A 22523-nucleotide genomic window follows, 5' to 3' on the forward strand; every position below is an offset into this window, starting at 1 on the left:
GTACCTCAGCTGGCTCATCGGGCTTCCATGACTTAGCTGGCTCGAGAGCTTTCCTTGCCTCGGTTGCCTTGGCAGGCTCCCATCCCACGTCATGCCTCAGCCAGATCGTCAGGCTCCCACGCCTCAGCCGGATCGTAGGGCTTCTACGCCTCAGCCGGCTTGTCTGGTGCCCATGTCTCGGCCCATCTTGCTCACCCAGGTGGGACGCCTGGTGGCGCCTCTAGAGGGGGGTCATGCCTGCTCCCGCTCCCCCTACCTGGCACTCCTGCCCATCATTACACACACCTGTCACCTTCGTTACGCACATCAGTGCTTCATTGGACTCACCTGTACTCCTTCATGTCCAGACGCTGTCCTGTCGTGTTTCATGTCTGTTTATTAATGAAATGTTCACTCCCTGTACTTGCTTCTCGTCTCCAAGCGTCTCTCCTTACAGAACGCTGACACAACAATTTGAATAATCAGGGAGTATTTGTTTTTGTTGGTGACGTCGGGTCCGGGTGTTGCTGCCGATGGAACTGGGGGTACCTCAGCTGGCTCGTCGGGCTTGCACGCCTTAGCTGGCTCGAGAAATTTCCTTGCCTCGGTTGGCTCGGCAGGCTCCCATCCCACGTCATGCCTCAGCCGGATCATTAGGCTTTCATGCCTCACCCAGATCATCAGGCTCCCACGCCTCAGCCGGCTTACACGCCTCAGCCGGATCGTAGTGCTTCTACGCCTCAGCCGGCTTGTCTGGTGCCCATGTCTCGGCCCATCTTGCTCACCCAGGTGGGACGCCGGGTGGCGCCCCTAGAGGGGGAGGGGGGGGGTACTGTCACGCCTGCCCCCGCTCCCCCTACCTGGCACTCCTGCCCATCATTACGCACACCTGTTACCTTCGTTACGCACATCAGCACTTCATTGGACTCACCTGTACTCCTTTATGTTTTGATTGCCTTCCCTATATCCGTCTGTTCCTGTTTCATCCCCATGTCAGCATTATTGTCGTTATGTTTTTCATGTCCAGAAGCTGTCCTGTCCTGTTTCATGTCTGTTTATGAATTAAATGTTCACTCCCTGTACTTGCTTCCTGTCTCCAAGTGTCTGTCCTTACAGAAACTGCCAGTGTATTGGACATAGTTGATAGACTAGACGCATGGTTCCCAATCTTTTTCAGTAACTATCCCACCAACTGAATTCTGCTCTGCCCAGAGTACCCCCAGAGTCTAATGAGTCTTCTCAAGTACCCCATGTGGATTGGCCAAGTTCCCCCAAGGGTCCAAGCACCTTTGGTTGGGAACTAATGGAATTGAGGCTGTTGTCACCAAACCTTTACCACATAGCAAAGCAGGGATAATAGTCTGAGATGATTTCACAGGAGTATTTTTACAGTAACTAGTCCACCTTTGTTAGTGGTGAACATGCTAGCTCGCATTGCTAACTCACTCATTGTGATCAGTGACCAGCAGCACCTGTCAGGTCACTTCGTGAGAGCGGAAGGAAGACAATTTAAAGAATTGGAACGTGGCCTATAGCAGGTAAAAACACACTTCCAAAGTTCCTAGGTAAGAGGTCATCAGAAGTATTTCCCCATGTGCCTCATGGCTTTCTGGAGTTCCATGGGCATTCAAAAGAAGAAATTCCTCCACACTGCTGCCTTGCAAAATCTTTTTATTCATACACTATTTTGGTCTACAGATCTTTGTCAAAGGTGTTAAGGAATTTCTTCTTTTGAATCATGTTTTATATTCCACAGCACATGCTCTTATGAGCTGTGTGAGTGCATACCTTTTCGAGGTTTCGTAGTCATAACAGATATCAAAGATGGCTGTCGTATGTTGGAGAAGCTGTTTCAAACACAACACAAACAATAACTCATACAACCTCTTCAAAGCCCACTGCTTCAAAACACAGCAACCTTTTCCTCAATTTGATATACAAAATAAGAAATATAATTTGTAAATAAATATGCTTTACTACTTTACACTGTCACAGAAAAAAACATGTTAATATTGGAAAAGAAACCATAAGTACTATTATCATGATATCATATATTCTTGATATTGCAGATTGCTAGCTGTAATACAAACAGTTGACTTGGTAGGCCAAGCTTTCTTTTAGCAATGGTTTATTGTTATCTGCGTGATGGAGCTCAAGACAAGCATAAGCCTCCTCTGCCTCTCTAACACACACAGACACAGACACAGACACAGACACAGACACACACACACACACACACACACACACACACACACACACACACACACACACACACACACACACACACACACACACACACACACACACACACACACACACACACACACACACACACACACACACACACACACACACACATACACACACACACACATACACAGACACACACACATACACACGCCAAGACCATAGAGCAGGTTAAAAATCACACACAGAACCTCCACCCTCTATAAAAAGGGTTGATAAATCCAGAATAGATGGCGTCCATACAAATGATCCATTTCAGGAATGTTAACGTAAAGGTTTTCTTTTTCTTATAAAAGCCTAGAGCAGTATCTCCTTGTAGCTAGGCAGAATGGAGACCACAATGGCATCACATAGCAGGAAAGGGGGAAACCCAAAGGAACATAACACTTGATATATAAATAGATCAAATTAAATATGGGTAGAGGACTGAATACTGAAAATACTCTAACATTATAAATTATCTATAGTGGACTATGACATAAGGGATATTAAGTAGGTATAGTATATACAGACTGCTTGCCATCGATACTATTGCATTCTGTATTGAGTTCAACCACAGACAGCATAACATCCCCCTCCCCTCCCCCCAAAATAAACAAAAATAATTTAAGAAGCTAATTCAGGATTTCTCACTCTAAAGTGATTAGCACAGTTTGTGAGGCAGTTTCTCAATGGAATCAAGCTACAGTATCAGTTGTTTCTAGTGGTTTCCATGTATACCAAAATCAATCATCAGTATCCCTTTGGGTATTATGGCACTCCAAATCCAGTTCCGCTGCTAGCTAGGCCAGCAAAATACACAGTTCTAGCTTTCCACACATTCCACGCATCAGTTCTAGAACTTCCTTTAAGGAAAAGGAAGTGCTGTCATAAAGGGACGGATCCCCATCTCCCATTGGCTGTCCTGCCATTGCCATTGGGCTCCTGCAAAGGGAGTCTATGGGTCAGGAAGAATGTTCTTCCTTCCTCTTCTCTTCTGTGGATATACGTACCACATAGCAAGGTTTTGTTCCTCATGATTTAACACATAACCACAGTACTCACACATATCCAGTGAAGTATTTGCATAAATGAATCAACAACAAAACCGTAGTCCAGTCAAACGCCAAACGATGGGTTTTAGTTAGCTCTTTTAGCAGCAATACAAATTCTGTACTTTTTCTTTCTCTCTCTCTTAGTATATGCAGATACATTGGGATTATTTTTCTATTAATGTATTATTTCTTTCTCTCTCCCCCTCTCTTTTCTCACTGCTGTTTCTCAGTCAGTCCAGGGGAATGCTTTCCACAAAGAAGATAAGCTCAAAGTTGAAAGTGCTGTGAAATATCTTGTGAATGTCCCTTCACGTTGTTTCATCTTACGCTTAGACTCATCTCCTGGGCTTGTCACATCTGGGGATCACAGAGAAGACAGACAGAAACATATGATTGTATGAAAACACACTCGTGGTCTTAGCGCCAATTTCTTGGTCAGGTTCTTGGCTAATGGTATGCCTTCATGTGGTCAAGAAATGCCATCTTGGTTCCCAAAAGGAGTTATGAGTCCAAGAGTGATATAACAAGCCCCCCCCCACACCCACACACCTGCAGGTCCTCTCGTTGAGCTCCAGCTGACGTGCCCTGCAGTCGGCGTCAGAGTTTCTGCAGGAACACTGGCAAGTCAGAGGGTTCTGGATGAACAACCGCTTTCTCCTCGCTAAACAGCCATCACAACATGGCTCGCACTGACTGTAGACAGAGAGAGAGGAGAGGAAATGAGAAGGATGAAGAAGAGGAAAAAGAGAGGGAGGATGTTTATGATAATGGTGTTAATATAGAAAAACACTTCCAAGATCATTTTCCTTAAGGTCAACCCTCTTATCACATGCTGAAACTTCACACTCTCAGGGTCAATGTGCTGTCTGTGTCAATGTGCTGTCTGTGTCTATGTGCTGTCTGTGTCTATGTGCAGTCTGTGTCAATGTGCAGTCTGTGTCAATGTGCAGTCTGTGTCAATGTGCAGTCTGTGTCAATGTGCAGACTGTGTCAATGTGCAGTCTGTGTCAATGTGCAGTCTGTGTCAATGTGCTGTCTGTGTCAATGTGCAGTCTGTGTCAATGTGCAGTCTGTGTCAATGTGCAGTCTGTGTCAATGTGCAGACTGTGTCAATGTGCAGTCTGTGTCAATGTGCAGTCTGTGTCAATGTGCAGTCTGTGTCAATGTGCAGTCTGTGTCAATGTGCAGTCTGTGTCAATGTGCAGTCTGTGTCAATGTGCAGTCTGTGTCAATGTGCTGTCTGTGTCAATGTGCAGTCTGTGTCAATGTGCAGTCTGTGTCAATGTGCAGTCTGTGGTGTGGGTAAAAGAGGATGAATTATAGCATGTGGCCAGAGGGTTGTACAAAAACAGAACCAATTTGCAAGCAGCAAAATTACCCCTAAACCCTTCACTATCTCTCTCTCCCCTGTCTCCTGGCTCCCGACTCAGCCCATGCTGGCAGGGAGACCCCCTCCTACTGTCTCGTAGGGGGGAGTGATTTTTAGGATGATTGGCTTGCCCACGTACAGTATGCATTGTTTCGGTTAGACATGCACTAGCAAGCTTTGGCTGGGACGTGAGGTTTACAACAAAAAAATGTCAAATTAAACTCATCCCTAAAGATACAGGATGAGTTTTTATTGAATTAAAAGATTACAAGTAAATGTTGTCCCTTATAGACACAGATCAGATCGAGAACCAGTAGATACCAGAAGATAGATCTGGTTTAAATGACAGAACAGTAGAGACTGTGCCATCATGTTCCCACACAGAGGTGTTAATAGTGGACAAAACCTTTTTCACTGAGTATGGGGGACGACAGACAGACATTCCATTGAGAACTAAAGGCACAGCACAACAAACAGAATAACGCTATTCTTTGACATTAAGACCATTTTAGAAACATGAGCACCTCTTTCCGGTAAAAACAGCACCAAACGAAACATCTTTTTGTGTTCTTTGTGTTGTTCAGACCCATAGAGGCAACAAAGAGAATGCACAAACAGAATGGGCTAAACAATTTGTTAGTTTACATAACCCAGAAAGAAACAACAATGTGATAGCCATCTCTCGTATCCTTATATCACAAACAAAGCCCAGTGATGGCGGACGGAACAGAAAAAGCCTGTTTGGAGGGATAAAAAGAAACACTAAAAAAGGAAAGAGGAAAAAGGAAAAGTTGGAGACACAGCAAAGCGAGACAGACTCAACACTGACATAGGCCTTGGATGATTCCCACAACAGATATGGGATTAGTGACATCGCCTGCAAAAAGCCATGCTGGTAGGTTCAGTTCTGTTACCTTCACCATTACCCTATCACTCCATTCCTTCTCCCCCATCCCCACACCGCCCATGGTGCCTTATCACCAGGGGGGTGGGGGTGGTAGTGAGGTAAGGAGGTAGGGTTATGAGGTAGAAGTCACCCCTAAACATAGATCTAGGATCATATGTTATTTATTATTTAGGGATGACATCTATCTACAGTCTCATGCCAATTGATGTGTGTGGTGGTATTGGGTGGAGTGGTGGGGCGGTGAATAGAGAGGCAATTAATTAAAAGGGTCAATTTAACTCCTCCCAAACAAGCTTAATGATCAGAAATGCCACAGTCAGGTGCAGGTGGAGCGTGGAGAAGGCCGAGCTGACATACGAGTGGCGATTCTTTTTGTCACGCTTTTTCTTTCGCTTTCTCTTTTGGCCTTTGCCCTTGCCTTTCCAGGGTCCTCTGGAAATAAAGAAAGAAGCACAATAACGCAGAGACATCTGAGGAGGACGGACAGAGACAAATAAACTGAACAGAGTTCAGAGATCAGTTAGTCAATTGTTCATTAACACAGAGACTATATGGACTGAGAATGGACTGAAATAGAACCAAATGATGCTAATACATTTTAACACCGTTCTGGGAAAAGAAATGAACAAAAGAAACCTGGCTTTGAGACATTCTTTGTTTTATATTTAATTTAACATTTATTTAATTAGGCCAGTCCGTTAAGAACAAATTCTTATTTACAATGACGGCCTACCCCGGATGTCGCTGGGTCAATTGTGTGCCACCCTATGGGACTCCCAATCCCGGCCTGATGTGATACAGCCCGGATTTGAACCAGGGACTGTAGTGACACCTCTTGCACTGAGATGTAGTGCCTTAGAACGCTGCGCCACTCAGGTACTCTTAACTCCTTCGGCTACTCTTAACATTTTGAAATAAATGCTGGACGATGAGGGGCAGCCGAGCTCGCTCATGTTTGAGATAACAGTATATGAGATTTTACAGCTGCAGGGTATATAGTACCAGTCAAAAGTTTGGACACACATTCAAGGATTTTCTTTATCTTGACTATTTTCTACATTGTAGAATAATAGCGAAGACATCAAAACTATGAAATAACACTTATGGAACCATCTAGTAACGAAAAAAGTGTTAAATAAATCAAAATATACTTTATATTGTAGATTCTTCAAAGTAGCCACCCTTTGCCTTGATGACAGCTTTGCACACTCTTGGCATTCTCTCAACCAGCTTCACCTGGAATGCTTTTCCAACAGTCTTGAAGGAGTTCCCACATATGCTGAGCACTTGTTGGCTGCTTTTCCTTCACTCTGCAGTCCAACTTATCCCAAACCATCTCAATTGGGTTGAGGTTGGGTGATTGTGGAGGCCAGGTCATCTGATGCAGCACTCCATCACTCTCCTTCTTGGTCAAATAGCCCTTACACAGCCTGGAGGTGTGTTGGATCATTATCCTGTTGAACAATGAAAATGACACACCAGATGGGATGGCGTATTGCTGCAGAATGCTGTGGTAGCCATGCTGGTTAAGTGTGCCTTGAATTATAAATAAATCACTGACAGTATCACCAGCAAAGCACCCCCACACCATCACACCTTCTCCTCCATGCTTCACGGTGGGAACCACATATGCAGAGATCATCCGTTCACTTACTCTGCGTTTCACAAAGACACGGCGGTTGGAACCAAAAATCTCAAATTTGGACTCATCAGACTAAAGGTCATATTTCCACCGGTCTAATGTCCATTGCTCATGTTTCTTGGGCCAAGCAAGTCTCTTCACCTTACTGGTGTCCTTCAGTAGTGGTTTCTTTGCAGCAATTTGACCATGAAGGTCTGATTCTCCTCTGAACAGTTTATGTTGAGATGTGTCTGTTACTTGAACTCAGTGAAGCATTTATTTGGGCTGCAATCTGAGGCTGGTAACTCTAATGATCTTGTCCTCTGCAGCAGAGGTAACTCTCGGTCTTCCTTTCCTGTGGTGGTCCTCGTGAGAGCCAGTTTCATCAAAGCGTTTAATGGACTATCGTTTCGCTTTACTTCTTTGAGCTGTTCTTGCCATAATATGGACTTGGTCTTTTACCAAATAGGGCTATCTTCTGTATACCATCACTACCTTGTCACAACACAACTGACTGGCTCAAACGCATTTAGAAGGAAAGAAATTCCACAGATTAACAATTAACATGTCACACCTGTTAATTGAAATGCATTCCAGACTACCTCATGAAGCTGGTTGAAAGTATGTCAAGGGTGTGCAAAGCTGTCATCAAGGCAAAGGGTGGCTACTTTGAAGAATCTACTATATAAAATATATTTTGAATTGTTTAACACTTTTTTGATTACTACATGATTCCATAAGTGTTATTTCATAGTTTTGATTTCTTCACTATTATTCTACAATGTAGAGCATAGTAAAAATAAAGAAAAACCCTTGATCGAGTAGGTGTGTCCAAACATTTGACTGGCACTGTATATACCAAAATGTGACAAGAAAGGAACAGGCTTGGGTGAACCTGGACTTGAGTTAGCTTCCTTAGGATGATGACCAAAGGCCTTTTGGGAGCATCATTAACACTACCACTGTGACACTAACTACCAAAGAGGCCCCTGACCACAGCAAAGTCAGAGGTCAAGGTTGAGCCAACAGTAACAAACCCTCATCTATAACGCAGGATACCCGACATATAAAACCTAAATACTACCAAAAACCCTCGTAATGCTATAGGATTAGGCCATAGGAAAACGAGACAATCCCATGTAGAGGCGGAGAAGGCAGTATAGCGACTCTTAGTACATCCTTTGGCCAATTGTAGTGGAACAGAACCACTAAAGCCAGACCCATAAACAGTAAAATAAGAAAAGGTTAAAGAGGTTCTCTAAAAACACACAGCGTTATCTACACATCACAGGAGCCTGTAAAACAAAGGTAGAGACATGAACCCTGAGACATACTTAAAGACATGTATAGAGAGGAAAGGAAGGACCATAACAGAGGAATGTAAAGAGAAGCAGGTGCATAAAAAATGACAATATATGAAATGTGCCGAAGGCATTGACCTCATCAGGTGTCACTCATTCATTGAAGTATTCTGTGGGTTTTATGTGTGTCTCACCTGAGAGCTCAAAGGGTCATGGGATTAGAATGGATAGAAGGGATGTGATTCTTTGTGAACTCCTAAACTACAGGAAGATCACTGGATCTGTGCCAACATGGTGGTGTCAGTGATCATTTGATACATTGTTGTATACTGTGCGTAACACAGGTTGAGAAAGAGAAATGCCGGGAACGTGTGAGCACAGGAGAAATAGCGATAAAGAGAGAGAGAGAGAGAGAGAGAGAGAGAGAGAGAGAGAGAGAGAGAGAGAGAGAGAGAGAGAGAGAGAGAGAGAGAGAGAGAGAGAGAGAGAGAGAGAGAGAAGAAGAAGAAGATGGAGAAAGATAGCGGGAGAAAGACAATGCGAAAAAGACAGAGATGGACAAGAAAAAAAAACGTATCTTTTCAAATTAAGGCAGATCGTCACAACACAGCAAGAGTCTGTACTCACTTTTCTTTCTGTTCTTTCACTTCATTCTTTGGCCTGAAAGACAGAAACAAACATGATGCTACCTCATAGCCCTCTGTTTGTTTCTTCGTAAACAGATTCACATCAACAGTGGACAGAGACATAGGCATGGTATTAGCTTGGGTGGCCCTGTAGCACCATGCTACTCTAGTATTGTCCATCCCTGATCCCTAAATAGTCATGACGATACTGTCGTTACCTCTGACAAGGCTGTCTTTCTCCCCGACTTATCTCCTTGAAACACACACACACAATATCTGATAACAATAGCAGATTGCCATGTCTATTTTGTTGCTCAACTTGATAATTTGGCTGTAACTTATTATGGAGCAACACATCTTTGGGCTCACAGCTAATCCAGTTGGTACAGGAGGTCAAGCATTGGGAAACGTCTCATTGCATAGTACTCATAGGTTTGGAGAAAACTCCTTAAAACTATACAGTCTACTTATAAACTAGGTAGTCACAAAAACATACAATGGTTTACTCATGTTTACTAATGGTTAACAAACTCCTAATTAAAGGGATATTGCAAGATTTTGGCAATGTTCAGATGAACTTCAGATAACATTTGTATGTCTCTGCATGCAGTTTGAAGGAAGTTGCCAAGGGACAGTTTGTATTAGAACAAAGAGGAATAGCTGATAAGCAGCAGAGAGGCCAGGTGCACCATTGAGCATGAAAGAACAGTGAAGACAAGAGACACGGAGCTCTCTTTTCTCTGTATATATCAATGATGTCGCTCTTGCTGCGGGTGATTCTTTGATCCACCTCTACGCAGACGACACCATTCTGTATACATCTGGCCCTTCTTTGGACACTGTGTTAACAAACCTCTAAACAAGCTTCAATGCCATACAACTCTCCTTCCGTGGCCTCCAACTGCTCTTAAACGCTACTGAAACAAAATGCATGCTCTTCAACCGATCACTGCCCGCTCCCGCCCACCCGTCTAGCATCACTACTCTGGATGGATCTATGGACAACTATAAATACCTAGGTGTCTGGCTAGACTGTAAACTCTCCTTCCAGACTCATATTAAGCATCTCCAATCCAAAATTACATCTGGAATTGGCTTCCTATTTCACAAAACAAAGCCTCCTTCACTCACGCTGCCAAACATAACCTCGTAAAACTGACAATCCTGCCGATCCTTGACTTTGGCGATGTCATTTGTTTTTTCTGCTCTTTTGCACACCAGTATTTATACCAGTATTTATACCAGTATTTCTACCTGCACATCCTGTTCTGCACATCTATCACTCCCGTGTTAATTGCTAAATTGTAATAACTTCGCCACTAAGGCCTATGTATTGCCTTACCTCCTTACTTCATTTGTACACACTGCATATAGATTTTCTGTTGTGTTATTGACTGTATGTTTGTTTATTCCATGTGTAACTCTGTGCTGTTGTTTTTGTCGCACTGCTTTGCTTTATCTTGGCCAGGTCGCAGTTGTATATGAGAACTTGTTCTCAACTGGCCTACCTGGTTAAATAAAGGTGGAAAACAAAAACAACAAAAAACGCCCCTATTGATCTTGTTTAGAGACAATACAATTATCCTACCCAGACTAGCCTACAACACCACAATGCAATGAATAATTGCATTATTGTTTTCAAGTGAGTACAAAATTCTACTCTAGGCTGGAAACGGCAGTGAAAATGTCATTTGAATAGTGGTGCAAAAGCCCTGTGATTTGAATGTTTCATTCCATTTGGATCAGTTGTGTCAACTTTCAACAGTTTACAAGTTCTAGAAAGGCACTGTAGCAGGCCAGTCTGACTGTATTTTTACTTCTGAAACTGAGATGTGCTGTCTGATTCAGATCATCGTCAAATCGTCCTACAATGTGGCCATAAAAGTATGCTCCCGGCAGGCGCAGTTATTCAGGAAAGCTTAACGCATGCTCTGCCTCCTCTACGATATGAGCGGCTATTCCTCGTGCACCTAAAACCTAATGCTTCAATATAGCCTAAATATTAGTAATTTAACTTTGAAAATCTATTACCTTTTATCTGTGGCATAAACACAACCAGTCACAATGCTTTAATCTGATTATACTACTTCAGTATCGAAGGCTTGGCTTGTAGGTAGGAGGGATGTACAGGGCATTTGGAAAGTATTCAGACCCCTTGACATTTTCCACATTTTGTTACGTTACAGCCTTATTCTAAAATTTATTACATTCATGTTTTCCCTTATCAATCTACCATAATGAAAAAGTAAAAACAGGATTTTAGAAATGTTTGCAAATGTATTAAAAATAAAAAAACAGAAATATCTTATTCACATAAGAATTCAGACCCTTTGCTATGACACTTGAAATTGAGCTCAGCTGCATCTTGTTTCCATTGATCATCCTTGAGATGTTTCCATAACTTGATTGGAGTCCACCTGTGGTAAATTGAATGATTTGGAAAGGCACACACCTATCTATATACGGTCCCACAGTTGATAGTGCATGTCAGAGCAAAAACCAAGCAATGAAGTCGAAGGAATTGTCCGTAGAGCTCCGAGACAGGATTGTGTCGAGGCACAGATCTGGGGAAGGGGACCAAAACATTTCTGCAGTATTGATGTTCCCCAAGAACACAGTGGCCTCCATCATTCTTAAATGGAAGAAGTTTGGAACCACCACTCCTCAGTAAAAGGCACATGACATCCCGCTTGTAGTTTGCCAAAATGCACCTAAAGGACTCTCAGACCATGAGAAACAAGATTCTCTGGTCTAATGAAACCAAGATTGAACTGTTTGGCATGAATGCCAAGCGTCACGTCTGCAGGAAACCTGGCACCATCCCTAAGGTGAAGCATGGTGCTGGAAGCATCATGTTGTGGGGATGTTTTTCAGCGACAGGGACTGGGAGACTAGTCAGGATCGAGGGAAAGATGAACAGAGCAAAGTACAGAGAGATCCTTGATGAAAACTTGCTCCAGAGCACTCAGAAACTCAGACTGGGGCCAAGGTTCACCTTCCAACAAAACAACGACCCTAAGCACACAGCCAAGACAACGTAGGAGTGGCTTCGGGACAAGTCTCTGAATGTCCATGAGTGGCCCAGCCAGAGCCCGGACTTGAACCCAATTGAACATCTCTGGAGAGACCTAAAGATAGCTGTGCTGCAACACTCCCCATCCAACCTAACAGATCTTGAGAGGATCTGTAGATAAGAATAGGAGAAACTGCCCAAATACAGGTGTGCCAAGCTTGTAGGATCATACCCAAGAAGACTCGAAGCTGTAATTGCTGCCAAGGGTGCTTCAACAAAGTACTGAGTAAAGGGTCTGTATACTTATGCAAATGTTATATTTCTGTTTTATTCATTTTTTTTGTTGCTGAAAAATCTAAAAAACTGTTTTTACATTGTCATTATGGGGTAGAGTGTGTAGATTGATGAGGGGAAAAAACGAAACAATTTAATCAATTTTAGAATAAGGACGTAACGTAACAAAATGTGGAAAAAGTCAAGGGGTCTGAATACTTTCCGAATGCACTGTATTTTCTGTTTATCGAGATTGAGTCTATCAATTTGATTGTGGTGTTGAAAACGCAAACCATAATGTTAAAGCACCTGAAGTTGATAATCGGTATACAGTTAGGCTTTGCTTATTAGTCGTGTGGTGCATTGCACAGAAACCTGTTGGTGAAAAATGTGTTGTATATATTTGATATAATTATAAATACAGCTTCAAAATTGTGATAATTCCTGTAGACCTCCAGTTATTGCACTAAATCTAGTTAGTAATGACTCGTGAAACTACCTTCAACTTTCTTCAAACTGCACGCATCAACATAATAATGGAATCCATGAATTTGTCTGACCGAAAACTGCTTGATTGACAAATATCTTGCACCATCCCTTTAATGGTTTATGAGCAGATTATATGCAGGTTATGAAAAGGTGGAAATGCTACACACTGAACTTAGCCTCGAGTAAGATAGAAATCTTCACAATTTTTTGGTCAAAATTAACAGCTAAGGCGTTAAAGGAAAACGCTGTGACCTTTCTGTGACCTGCAGAGTTTAAAGTGACTCTGCATGCACTATGTGATCTGGATGGACCAGACCAGACCAAACCAGTGTGTTGATAGAGGGCACCTGGAAGTCAGAACATACTCTAATGTATCTACAATCACCTGAATTCCTTGTAGAAAGACCTCCGTATGCCCTGAACTGAGAAGAACACTGGAATAGATTGTTTGTGAGTATATGTATACGTGCAGCATGTGTACACTTCTTACCTGCATTCACATGCATTGTGTTCTGTAAAACTCATGAAGATATCATTTTGTTGCTTGTGGGGTTTTATTCTTTTTATCTGTGGAAACAGGAGAAGATAGAGTCGAATATACAGGGGGGGCAAAAAAGTATTTAGTCAGCCACCAATTGTGCAAGTTCTCCCACTTAAAAAGATGAGAGAGCCCTGTAAGTTTCATCATAGGTACACTTCAACTATGACAGACAAAATGAGAAAAAAAATCCAGAAAATCACATCGTAGGATTTTTAATGAATTTATTTGCAAATTATGGTGGAAAATAAGTATTTGGTCAATAACAAAAGTTTATCTCAATACTTTGTTGGCAATGACAGAGGTCAAACGTTTTCTGTAAGTTTTTACAAGGTTTTCACACACTGTTGTTGTTATTTTGGCCCATTCCTCCATGCAGATCTCTTCTGGAGCAGTGATGTTTTGGGGCTGTTGCTGGGCAACATGGACTTTCAACTCCCTCCAAAGATTTTCTATGGGGTTGAGATCTGGAGACTGGCTAGGCCACTCCAGGACCTTGAAATGCTTCTTACGAAGCCACATTGTCATGCTGAAAGACCCAGCAACGTTTCATCTTCAATGTCCTTGCTGATGGAAGGAGGTTTTCACTTAAAATCTCACAATACATGGCCCCATTCATTCTTTCCTTTACATGGATCAGTCGTCCTGGTCCCTTTGCAGAAGAACAGCCCCAAAGCATGATGTTTCCACCCCCATGCTTCACAGTAGATATGGTGTTCTTTGGATGCAACTCAGCATTCTTTGTCCTCCAAACACGACGAGTTGAGTTTTTACCAAAAAGTTATATTTTGGTTTCATCTGACCATATGACATTCTCCCAATCTTCTCCTGGATCATCCAAATGCTCTCTAGCGAACTTCAGACCGGCCTGGACATGTACTGGCTTATGCAGGGGGACACGTCTGGCACTGCAGGATTTGAGTCCCTGGCGGCGTAGTGTGTTACTGATGGTAGGCTTTATTACTTTGGTCCCAGCTCTCTGCAGGTCATTCACTAGGTCCCCCTTGTGTGGTTCTGGGATTTTTGCTCACTGTTCTTATGATCATTTTGACCCCACGGGGTGAGATCTTGCGTGGAGCCCCAGATCGAGGGAGATTATCAGTGGTCTTGTATGTCTTTCATTTCCTAATAATTGCTCCCACAGTTGATTTCTTCAAACCAAGCTGCTTACCTATTGCAGATTCAGTCTTCCCAGCCTGGTGCAGGTCTACAATTTTGTTTCTGTTGTCCTTTGACAGCTCTTCGGTCTTGGCCATAGTGGAGTTTGGAGTGTGACTGTTTGAGGTTGTGGACAGGTGTCTTTTATACTGATAACAAGTTCAAACAGGTGCCATTAATACAGGTAACGAGTGGAGGACAGAGGAGCCTCTTAAAGAAGAAGTTACAGGTCTGTGAGAGCCAGAAATCATGCTTGTTTGTAGGTGACCAAATACTTATTTTCCACCATAATTTGCAAATAAATTCATAAAAAATCCTACAATGTGATTTTCTGCATTTTTTTTCTCATTTTGTCTGTCATAGTTGAAGTGTACCTATGATGAAAATTACAGGCCTCTCTCATCTTTTTAAGTGGGAGAACTTGCACAATTGGTGGCTGACTAAATACTTTTTTGCCCCAATGTAGATGGGTCAAACATGCTCACATATACACTCCATCCTTTCCCACCTGCTTCCCACCTGCTCACAAGACCTCAACTGGCAGCTTAATTAAATAGTCCTGTAGCTCAGTTGGTAGAGCATGGCGTTCAGGGAAGTGGGTTCAATCCCGGGACCACCCATACGTAGAATGTATGCACACATGACTGTAAGTCGCTTTGGATAAAAGCGTCTGCTAAATGGCATATATATATATATATAGTACCCGCAAAACACCGCTCTCAACGTCAACAGCGAAGAGGCGACTCCGGGATGCTGGCCTTCTAGGCAGAGTTCCTCTGTCCAGTGTCTGTGTTCTTTTGCCCATCTTAATCATTTGATTTTATTAGCCAGTCTGAAATATGGCTTTTTCTTTGCAACACTGCCTAGAATGTCAGCATCCTGGAGTCGCCTCTTCACTGTTGACGTTGAGACTGGTGTATTGCGGGTACTATTTAATGAAGCTGCCAGTTGAGGACTTGAGAGGCATCTGTTTCTCAAACTAGACACTATAATGTACTTGTCCTCTTGCTCAGTTGTGCACCGGGGCCTCCTACTCCTCTTTCTACTCTGGTTAGTGCCAGTTTGCGCTGTTCTGTGAAGGGAGTAGTACACAGCGTTGTGTGAGATCTTCAGTTTCTTGGCAATTTCTCGCATGGAATAGTCTTAATTTCGCAAGAATAGAACAAGAATAGACTGACGAGTTTCAGAGGAAAGTTTGTTGTTTCTGGCCATTTTGAGTCTGTAATCGAACCCACAAATGCTGATGCTCCAGATACTCAACTAGTCTAAAGAAGGCCAGTTTTATTGCTTCTTTAATCAGAACAACAGTTTTCAGATGTGCTAACATACATTCAAAAGGGTTTTCTAATGATCAATTAGCCTTTTAAAAGGATCAACTTGGATTAGCTAACACAACGTGACATTGGAACACAGGAGTGACGGTTGCTGATAATGGGCCTCTGTACGCCTATGTAGATATTCCATTAAAAATAAGCTGTTTCCAGCTACAATAGTCATTTACAACATTAGCAATGTTGACACTGTATTTCTGATCAATTTTATGTTATTTTAATGGACAAAAAATGTGCTTTTCTTTCAAAAACAAAGACATTTCTAAGTGACCCCAAACTTTTGAACGGTAGTGTATACCCAAATATACTAGAACATATACCGTTTACACTCTCATATGCAGACCCACAGAACTTGAGACGCATTGTGTTACAAAGGGCCATTCTGGGGAGGTGGCCAGTCAAAATGTAAGAGATTAGAGGTTAAACAGTCAAAGGTTAGGGGTCAGTTTCTCACCTCCTTGGAGACGACTCTGTTATATGTAGAAGTAGGGTTATAGGAGTTAAACATGTGATGGAGATGTGTAAGGGTAAAAATGTAAAACGCTCAGTCTCTCACCTCCATGGTGACGTTATGCGTGGAGGTTGGCGTACACTGTAGCATCTCGTCGTTGCAGCAGCCTGCACAGCGTGTCAGCACCACACAGGATGGGATGAAGATGTGTTCTACCTCCTCTGGGTACTCCTGTAGGATCTCTACCAGCAGCTCCCTGGGCTGACACAGGCTCTTATTGTACACCTCCATGAAGGAGATCACTGAGGAGAGACATGCACACACATTTAATACACCAATAACCTATACACACATACTGCACAGTGCCCTCAGAGTTTTCACACCCCTTGATTTTTTCCCCACATTTTGTTGTGTTACAACCTGAATTTAAAATGGATTAAATTCAGATTGTGTCACTGACCTACACACAATACCCCATAATGTCAAAGTGGAATTATGTTTTTCGAAATCTTTACAAATTAATTAAGAATGAAAAGCTGAAATGTCTTGAGTCAGTGAGTATTCAACCCCTATATGTCAAGCCTAAATAAGTTCAGGAGTAAAAATTTGCTTAACAAGTCACATAATAAGTTGCATGGACTCATTAACCACGTTTCCATCCCCAGTTGTTTATATGCGAGTAAAGTTATATTGTATTTTTTTTAAATGACAGCTGTGGTGGAAGCAGGAAGTTTCGGTGTACTTTTATAAATGCCGACAGATCATTTGTTCATACATGTTGGGATCGATAAAGTAAGTTTATATTGTAATCCTTCTGACAGCCAACTTTCAGACTTCATGGCATTCCCAGAAAGCATGGATTATTGAGTCATTATTAGAGCATGGGTGTTGTTCTTGTGACATGATGATTGAGGCTTGACTGCCGTTTGACAAATTAACAATATTCTCGATCTTATCCATAATAATCTCATCAAGTAGACTAGCTTACCCGCACAGCCTACCCGCACTGTATCTGTTGGCTAGAGTGCAGGTACATTTGCTATTTAACAACAGTTTTTGTAACAAAACTATTGGTAGAGTTGAAAATGCAAATGAAACACATTGAACTTTAAGATTATTTTTTTCTGTACATGAAAACATAAGCGAAAAAGTACATTTTGTGTGCAGTACGTCATCACACACTCATATTGGATTGGATTCTAGAATATTCGCATGAAATTCAGTTGACAATTGGATGGAAACCTAGCTACTGTGTGCAATAATACTGTTTAACAAATAATACTGTACCCCACAAATACAATTATCTATAAGGTCCCTCAGTTAAGATGTGAATTTCAAACACAGATTCAATCACAAAGACCTGGGAGGTTTTCCAATGCCTCGCAAAGAAGGGCACCTATTGGTAAATGGGTGAAAATAAAAAAAGCAGATACTGAATACCCCTTTGAGCATTATTAATTACACTTTGGATGGTTTGTCAATTTACCCAATCACTACAAAGATACAGGCGTCCTTCCTAACTCAGTAGCTGGAGAGGAAGGAAACCCCTCCGGGATTTCACCATGAGGCCAACGGTGACATTAACACAGTTCCAGAGTTTAATGGCGGTGATAGCAGAAAACTGAGGATGGCTCAACAACATTGTAGTTACTCCACAATACCAACCTAATTGACAGAGTGAAAAGAAGGAAGGCTGTAAAGAATTTAAAAAAATCCAAAACATGCATCCTGTTTGCAACAAGGCACTAAAGTAATACTGCAAAAAATATGACAAAGCAATTAACTTTTTGTCCTGAATACAAAGTGTTATGTTTGGGGCAAATTCAATACAACACATTACTGAGTACTAATCTCCATATGTTCAAGCATAGTGGTGGCTGCATCATGTTATGGGTATGCTAGTAATTGTTAAGGACTGGGGAGTTTTTCAGGATAAATTTGTTTCATGTTTCTGAGTGGCCGAGTTACAGTTTTGACTTAAATCTGCTTGTAAATCTATGGCAAGACCTGAAAATGTTTTTAAAAACAATGATCAGCAACCAATTTGACAGAGTTTGAAGAATTTTGAAAAGAATAATGGGCAAATGTTCACATTCCAGGTTTGGAAAGCTCTTAAGAGACTTACCAAGAAAGACTCACAGCTGTTAACACTGCCAAAGGTGATTCTAACATGTATTGACTCAGGGGGTTGATTACTTATCTAAATCAAGATATGTTTCATTTTCATTTTTTTTTTAAATATTCCACTTTCAAATAATATTTTGTGTGTATCATTGACAAAGAAATTACAATTAAATCCATTTCAACAAAAACATTTGTAAAAAGACCAAAGGTATAAACAATTTCTGAAGGCACTGTACATACTCACACACACACACACACACACACACGCACACTAAAAAATATACGTCTACTACATACACTTTCCTTCAACAACCGGCATCACCCATCAAGGTATCCCCTCCCTTCCTCTCTCATTGTGGATGTGGTGTGCTTCTGTACCGACTTCCTCTTTCTCTCCCTCTCTTAGCCCCACAAAGCTAGGTACCTTCTGCTGTGAAGCACTAAACACATTGTAGCCTAGTGGTGCACATGTTGGGAAAGACATTGAGACACCACATACAGACAACTCTGATTCCTCATGGAGAGAAAGGGAAAATTGGAAATAATAGCACACTCCCTGCAGTGTCCTATTCCAGCCAAATCAAGCATAGTATGAAACAATCACATATAAAGTTCAGCTTTTGATTGAGAGAGCAGCCCCTTTCCTAATATTGTGCAACATAGGCTTGTGTAAAGAAGCCAAGAGGGCCAGAGACTAAATTCCATTCTAAAAAAAGTATTTCCACATCTTAACTTCAAACAATATTTCAAATGGAATCCGTGGAGATTATAACTGAAAATGGACACTACTCTGTTTGAAATGTGTTACTATTTGTTTCAATGTTGGAGCCTACTTCAGCCAACATGAGAACATGGTGCAGCTGGGTTTCTTTCCGCCAGGCGGCGTGGGTCTCACTGTGCTTTCAAGGTGAACCCCGTTTCATTGGCAGTTTGCCTGCGAGGGAGCCCAATGAAAGCTCTATTCCCACCGTGCCCTATCGAACACCTACCGCCGTCATGCGCACTTCTCCCTCCTTCCTTAGGTATGTGGGCACTCTGCGCGGGAGAAAGGAAAAGGGTACACAAATTGGCGATTAAATTGTATCCTTACGGTCATGAATTTCATACAGTGCATTTCACATTGACTAACGTGCAACCAAAGAGGCTACGTGGCGCAGACATACGATATGACGTTGGACGCTGTCAAAGACCACGCGGTGTGTTTGTTTTGTTTCATAGCCAAGGCTACATTATCTTTCCCTGATGAAGTGTTAGGCCTATGTTTGCAAATGTTACAATTTCATTCTCTATGTGAGTTTAAGCTACACAACTCAACAGAGGCCACATGTGGTAACTGTTGCAACAATGACCCGCATCTAGCCCACAGTTTTCTACATTTTCCACGGTAATTGCTGTCAGTCGCTCCATAGTGACTGGCATCTTTTCACTTTATGCAAGCAAACTCGCGCAATATCTGACCAGGATTGCATGAGGCCTGGAGATGGATTACCTCGTGGCTTTCAGTGAGGACTACAGTGTTTAGTCGGAGCAACGCAAGCGCATAATGTAACAACCAGTGAGCATTTCACCCCTGCCAAAAGTAAAATAGACCCGGTTTATTTTCAGGCAGCGGCTATCTCCGCCCCTTGGGTGGTGTGAGGGACCGGCGATTGGGGCTCACAAAAGAGTGGCCGCAACACTTAAAATGCTTGTTATCAATGGAGTGGGTGTCAAGCTGCGAACACCTGCCCATAGACAATCTGATGATATTACTAATAACGACCAGTTGCTTTGACTAAACAGGGTTGATTATAAGAGCTCGTTTAACACCCCCAAAACGCTTGACTGGTCTCTAGGGAATTAACGGGTTGACGTTGTATGGGCGCGGGAGAGACTCGAAAGAGATGTGGGCTGCTTGGGCGCGGGACCCCTGCAGGGTTAAAGAGATAGGCCTTTGTGTGCTATTAGTTGTAAAACTGTATTTGAGTGTTCATAATATAAAGGTCTAATAGATAACTAGGCCTATAACGTATGAGCCATTGGGAATCTATGGACCGCCCCAGGTACTGAGAAAGTAGGCCTATATGCCAATTCAATATCATTCCGGAGTTTAACATATTCAGGCCAGTGTCTACTATAACTATTGGTTGGCGTTTTTGTTTCTCCCTAAACTTTCGTTCAAAGGTTATGAGGAGGCTTGATTAAATGACTTAAATGTAAATGGTTTGCAAACTAACAGACCCTCACGTCTACATTGTAAACTCTAAAGTCATTTTAAAGCCATATTAAAATATTAAGCCAATGCCCCATTTGTCAGAATTTAGAATTTAAAATGTGGGTGGGTAGTGGTAGGCTATTCTAATAATGCGGACAGAAATGAAGCCAGGATCGAGTGTGCAGGCAGCGAACCTGTTGCCATGTCTCTTTGACTTCAAAATGCCGCTGCTACGCCTTTAAAGCGTAATAATATTGCCAAGGTGGTTCTGAGCAGGCCCGCAATCACCAGAAGAGACAACTTCCTCACATTCGTTCAAAACCATTAGCCCCTACATATTCCACCTCTCAACGGCAAACGCACAAGCCACCACGTCAGACAGTAGGCTAAATAGGCCTGCCTACGTGAAGTCGGTGTAGTGTCAGTTTTGCGTAATTGCTATTTACATATCGCTGAAGCCATGAAATATTTTGAGGTTGTTAAAACATGAGTAATGACCTAGCAAGGGGAACGACAAGGACGACCTACAGTTGACCACATTTCACAAATGTAATCCATTTCTTGACGTCCATTTAGAGACACTGGGTCTGTTATAACATATAACTTACCTTGACAGCTGACAAATACAGAAGTGTCAGAATAAATAATGTTATCAAACTGTCAAAGTTCATGATTGAAATTCCAAATGCAAATGTAGATTTAAAATCCAAGCGGGTCGTCTGGCGATTTCTTCCAAAGCATTTGTAAAGTTTAAAACAGTAATAGCAAAGTGTAATAACTGTTAGAACTTCTGTAAAAGGGGGACCGGGGTCTGTAGTGGCGTCAAATCCATGTTGGTCCCACGGTCGGAGCAGGCAAGACACCTGAGCAAAAATCGGTTGAGCATAATTTCAACTGTTGCCAATAATTTTTAAGATATCCAGAAACATTAGAATCCAGGACGCGTATCTTTTCACATTGTTCTGGAGTAGACCTTTATTTTCTTCAAATGAAATTGCAATCCACATTACAGGGGTAATTCCATACTTTGTGTGCAAGCAGTCTCCAAATGCGAGTCCATTGGAAAAAGGAAAATTGCTATTAGCCTACAGAAACTTTCTGTCCTACGCAATTAAGCCTACATTCGTGTCAACCCCAGAACAGTGTTTACAATCACATTCACAGAATCCACTGTTTTGAAATCCGTCAAAACTTCCAACCGTGACAGAAACTGCCGTTTATTTTCGCTTCCTGCTCGTTCCCTGTCTGCTTGATCCCAGCTCTCTTATATCCTCTTGAAATCGTTAACGCATCACCGTAAAATATTTTCGGAGGTCTAAAACATCTCCTCCGGTTTCGGTCTCTTGTGCGGCAACACTGTCGAATTGTCGTGAGGCAAGGAGGGATGGTCGTCTCTAGCTTCTATACCCACAAAGACATAGGCTAAACCCCGCCCATTTGTACAATTCTTCTTCTTAAAATGTGATTTTAAACCTAATACTAACCTTAACTCTAACATTAACCACGCTGCTCACCTTGTGCCTAACCCTGACCTTAAATTAAAACCAAAAAGCAAATTTGTGTATCCAATGTTGACTTTGTGGCTGTGGAATCTGACTAGCGAGTGGAAACGAGGGGCCTGATTTATGGTCGTCACTAGTTACCACATCCACAAAATATTATGGCTAATCCCCGCCTATTTCTACAATTTTCTTCTTAAAATCTGCTTTTAAACATAACCATGACCTTAACCCTACCCTTAACCACACTGCTAACATTATGTCTAACACTAACATTAAATCTAGACCAAAAAGCTTTGTTTTCATAAATTGTTACGATAAAGCCCGTTTGTACTTTGTGGCTGTGGTAACTAGTGACTACTATTTGTA

General features: G+C 42.1%; 1 protein-coding gene across 1 annotated transcript; it reads right to left on the minus strand.

Annotated features, from left to right (window-relative positions):
* Positions 1 to 1931: 1931 nt before the first annotated feature.
* Positions 1932 to 22157, minus strand: LOC123990838 (vascular endothelial growth factor A-A-like). Its single transcript, XM_046291732.1, has 7 exons — positions 21264 to 22157; positions 19451 to 19496; positions 16443 to 16639; positions 13350 to 13426; positions 9086 to 9118; positions 3810 to 3953; positions 1932 to 3617 (listed from the first exon to the last, which is right to left on the minus strand). The coding sequence occupies exons 1-7, from the start codon at positions 21324 to 21326 to the stop codon at positions 3596 to 3598; spliced, it is 582 nt and encodes a 193-aa protein (XP_046147688.1). The 5' UTR covers positions 21327 to 22157; the 3' UTR covers positions 1932 to 3595.
* Positions 22158 to 22523: the final 366 nt, after the last annotated feature.

This window comes from Oncorhynchus gorbuscha, linkage group LG12, assembly GCF_021184085.1.
Source record: "Oncorhynchus gorbuscha isolate QuinsamMale2020 ecotype Even-year linkage group LG12, OgorEven_v1.0, whole genome shotgun sequence".
In the NCBI taxonomy this organism is placed as follows: domain Eukaryota; kingdom Metazoa; phylum Chordata; class Actinopteri; order Salmoniformes; family Salmonidae; genus Oncorhynchus; species Oncorhynchus gorbuscha.

Bases quoted from the DNA above. Each gene is read 5' to 3' on its own strand.
- LOC123990838 (XM_046291732.1), bottom strand. From the start codon at position 21,326: ATGAACTTTGACAGTTTGATAACATTATTTATTCTGACACTTCTGTAT. The intron at 19,497-21,263 runs GTAAGTTATATG...TCTCCCGCGCAG, and splicing joins TGTATTTGTCAGCTGTCAAG to AGTGCCCACATACCTAAGGA. The intron at 3,618-3,809 runs GTGTGTGGGTGT...TGTGATCCCCAG, and splicing joins CTCAACGAGAGGACCTGCAG to ATGTGACAAGCCCAGGAGAT.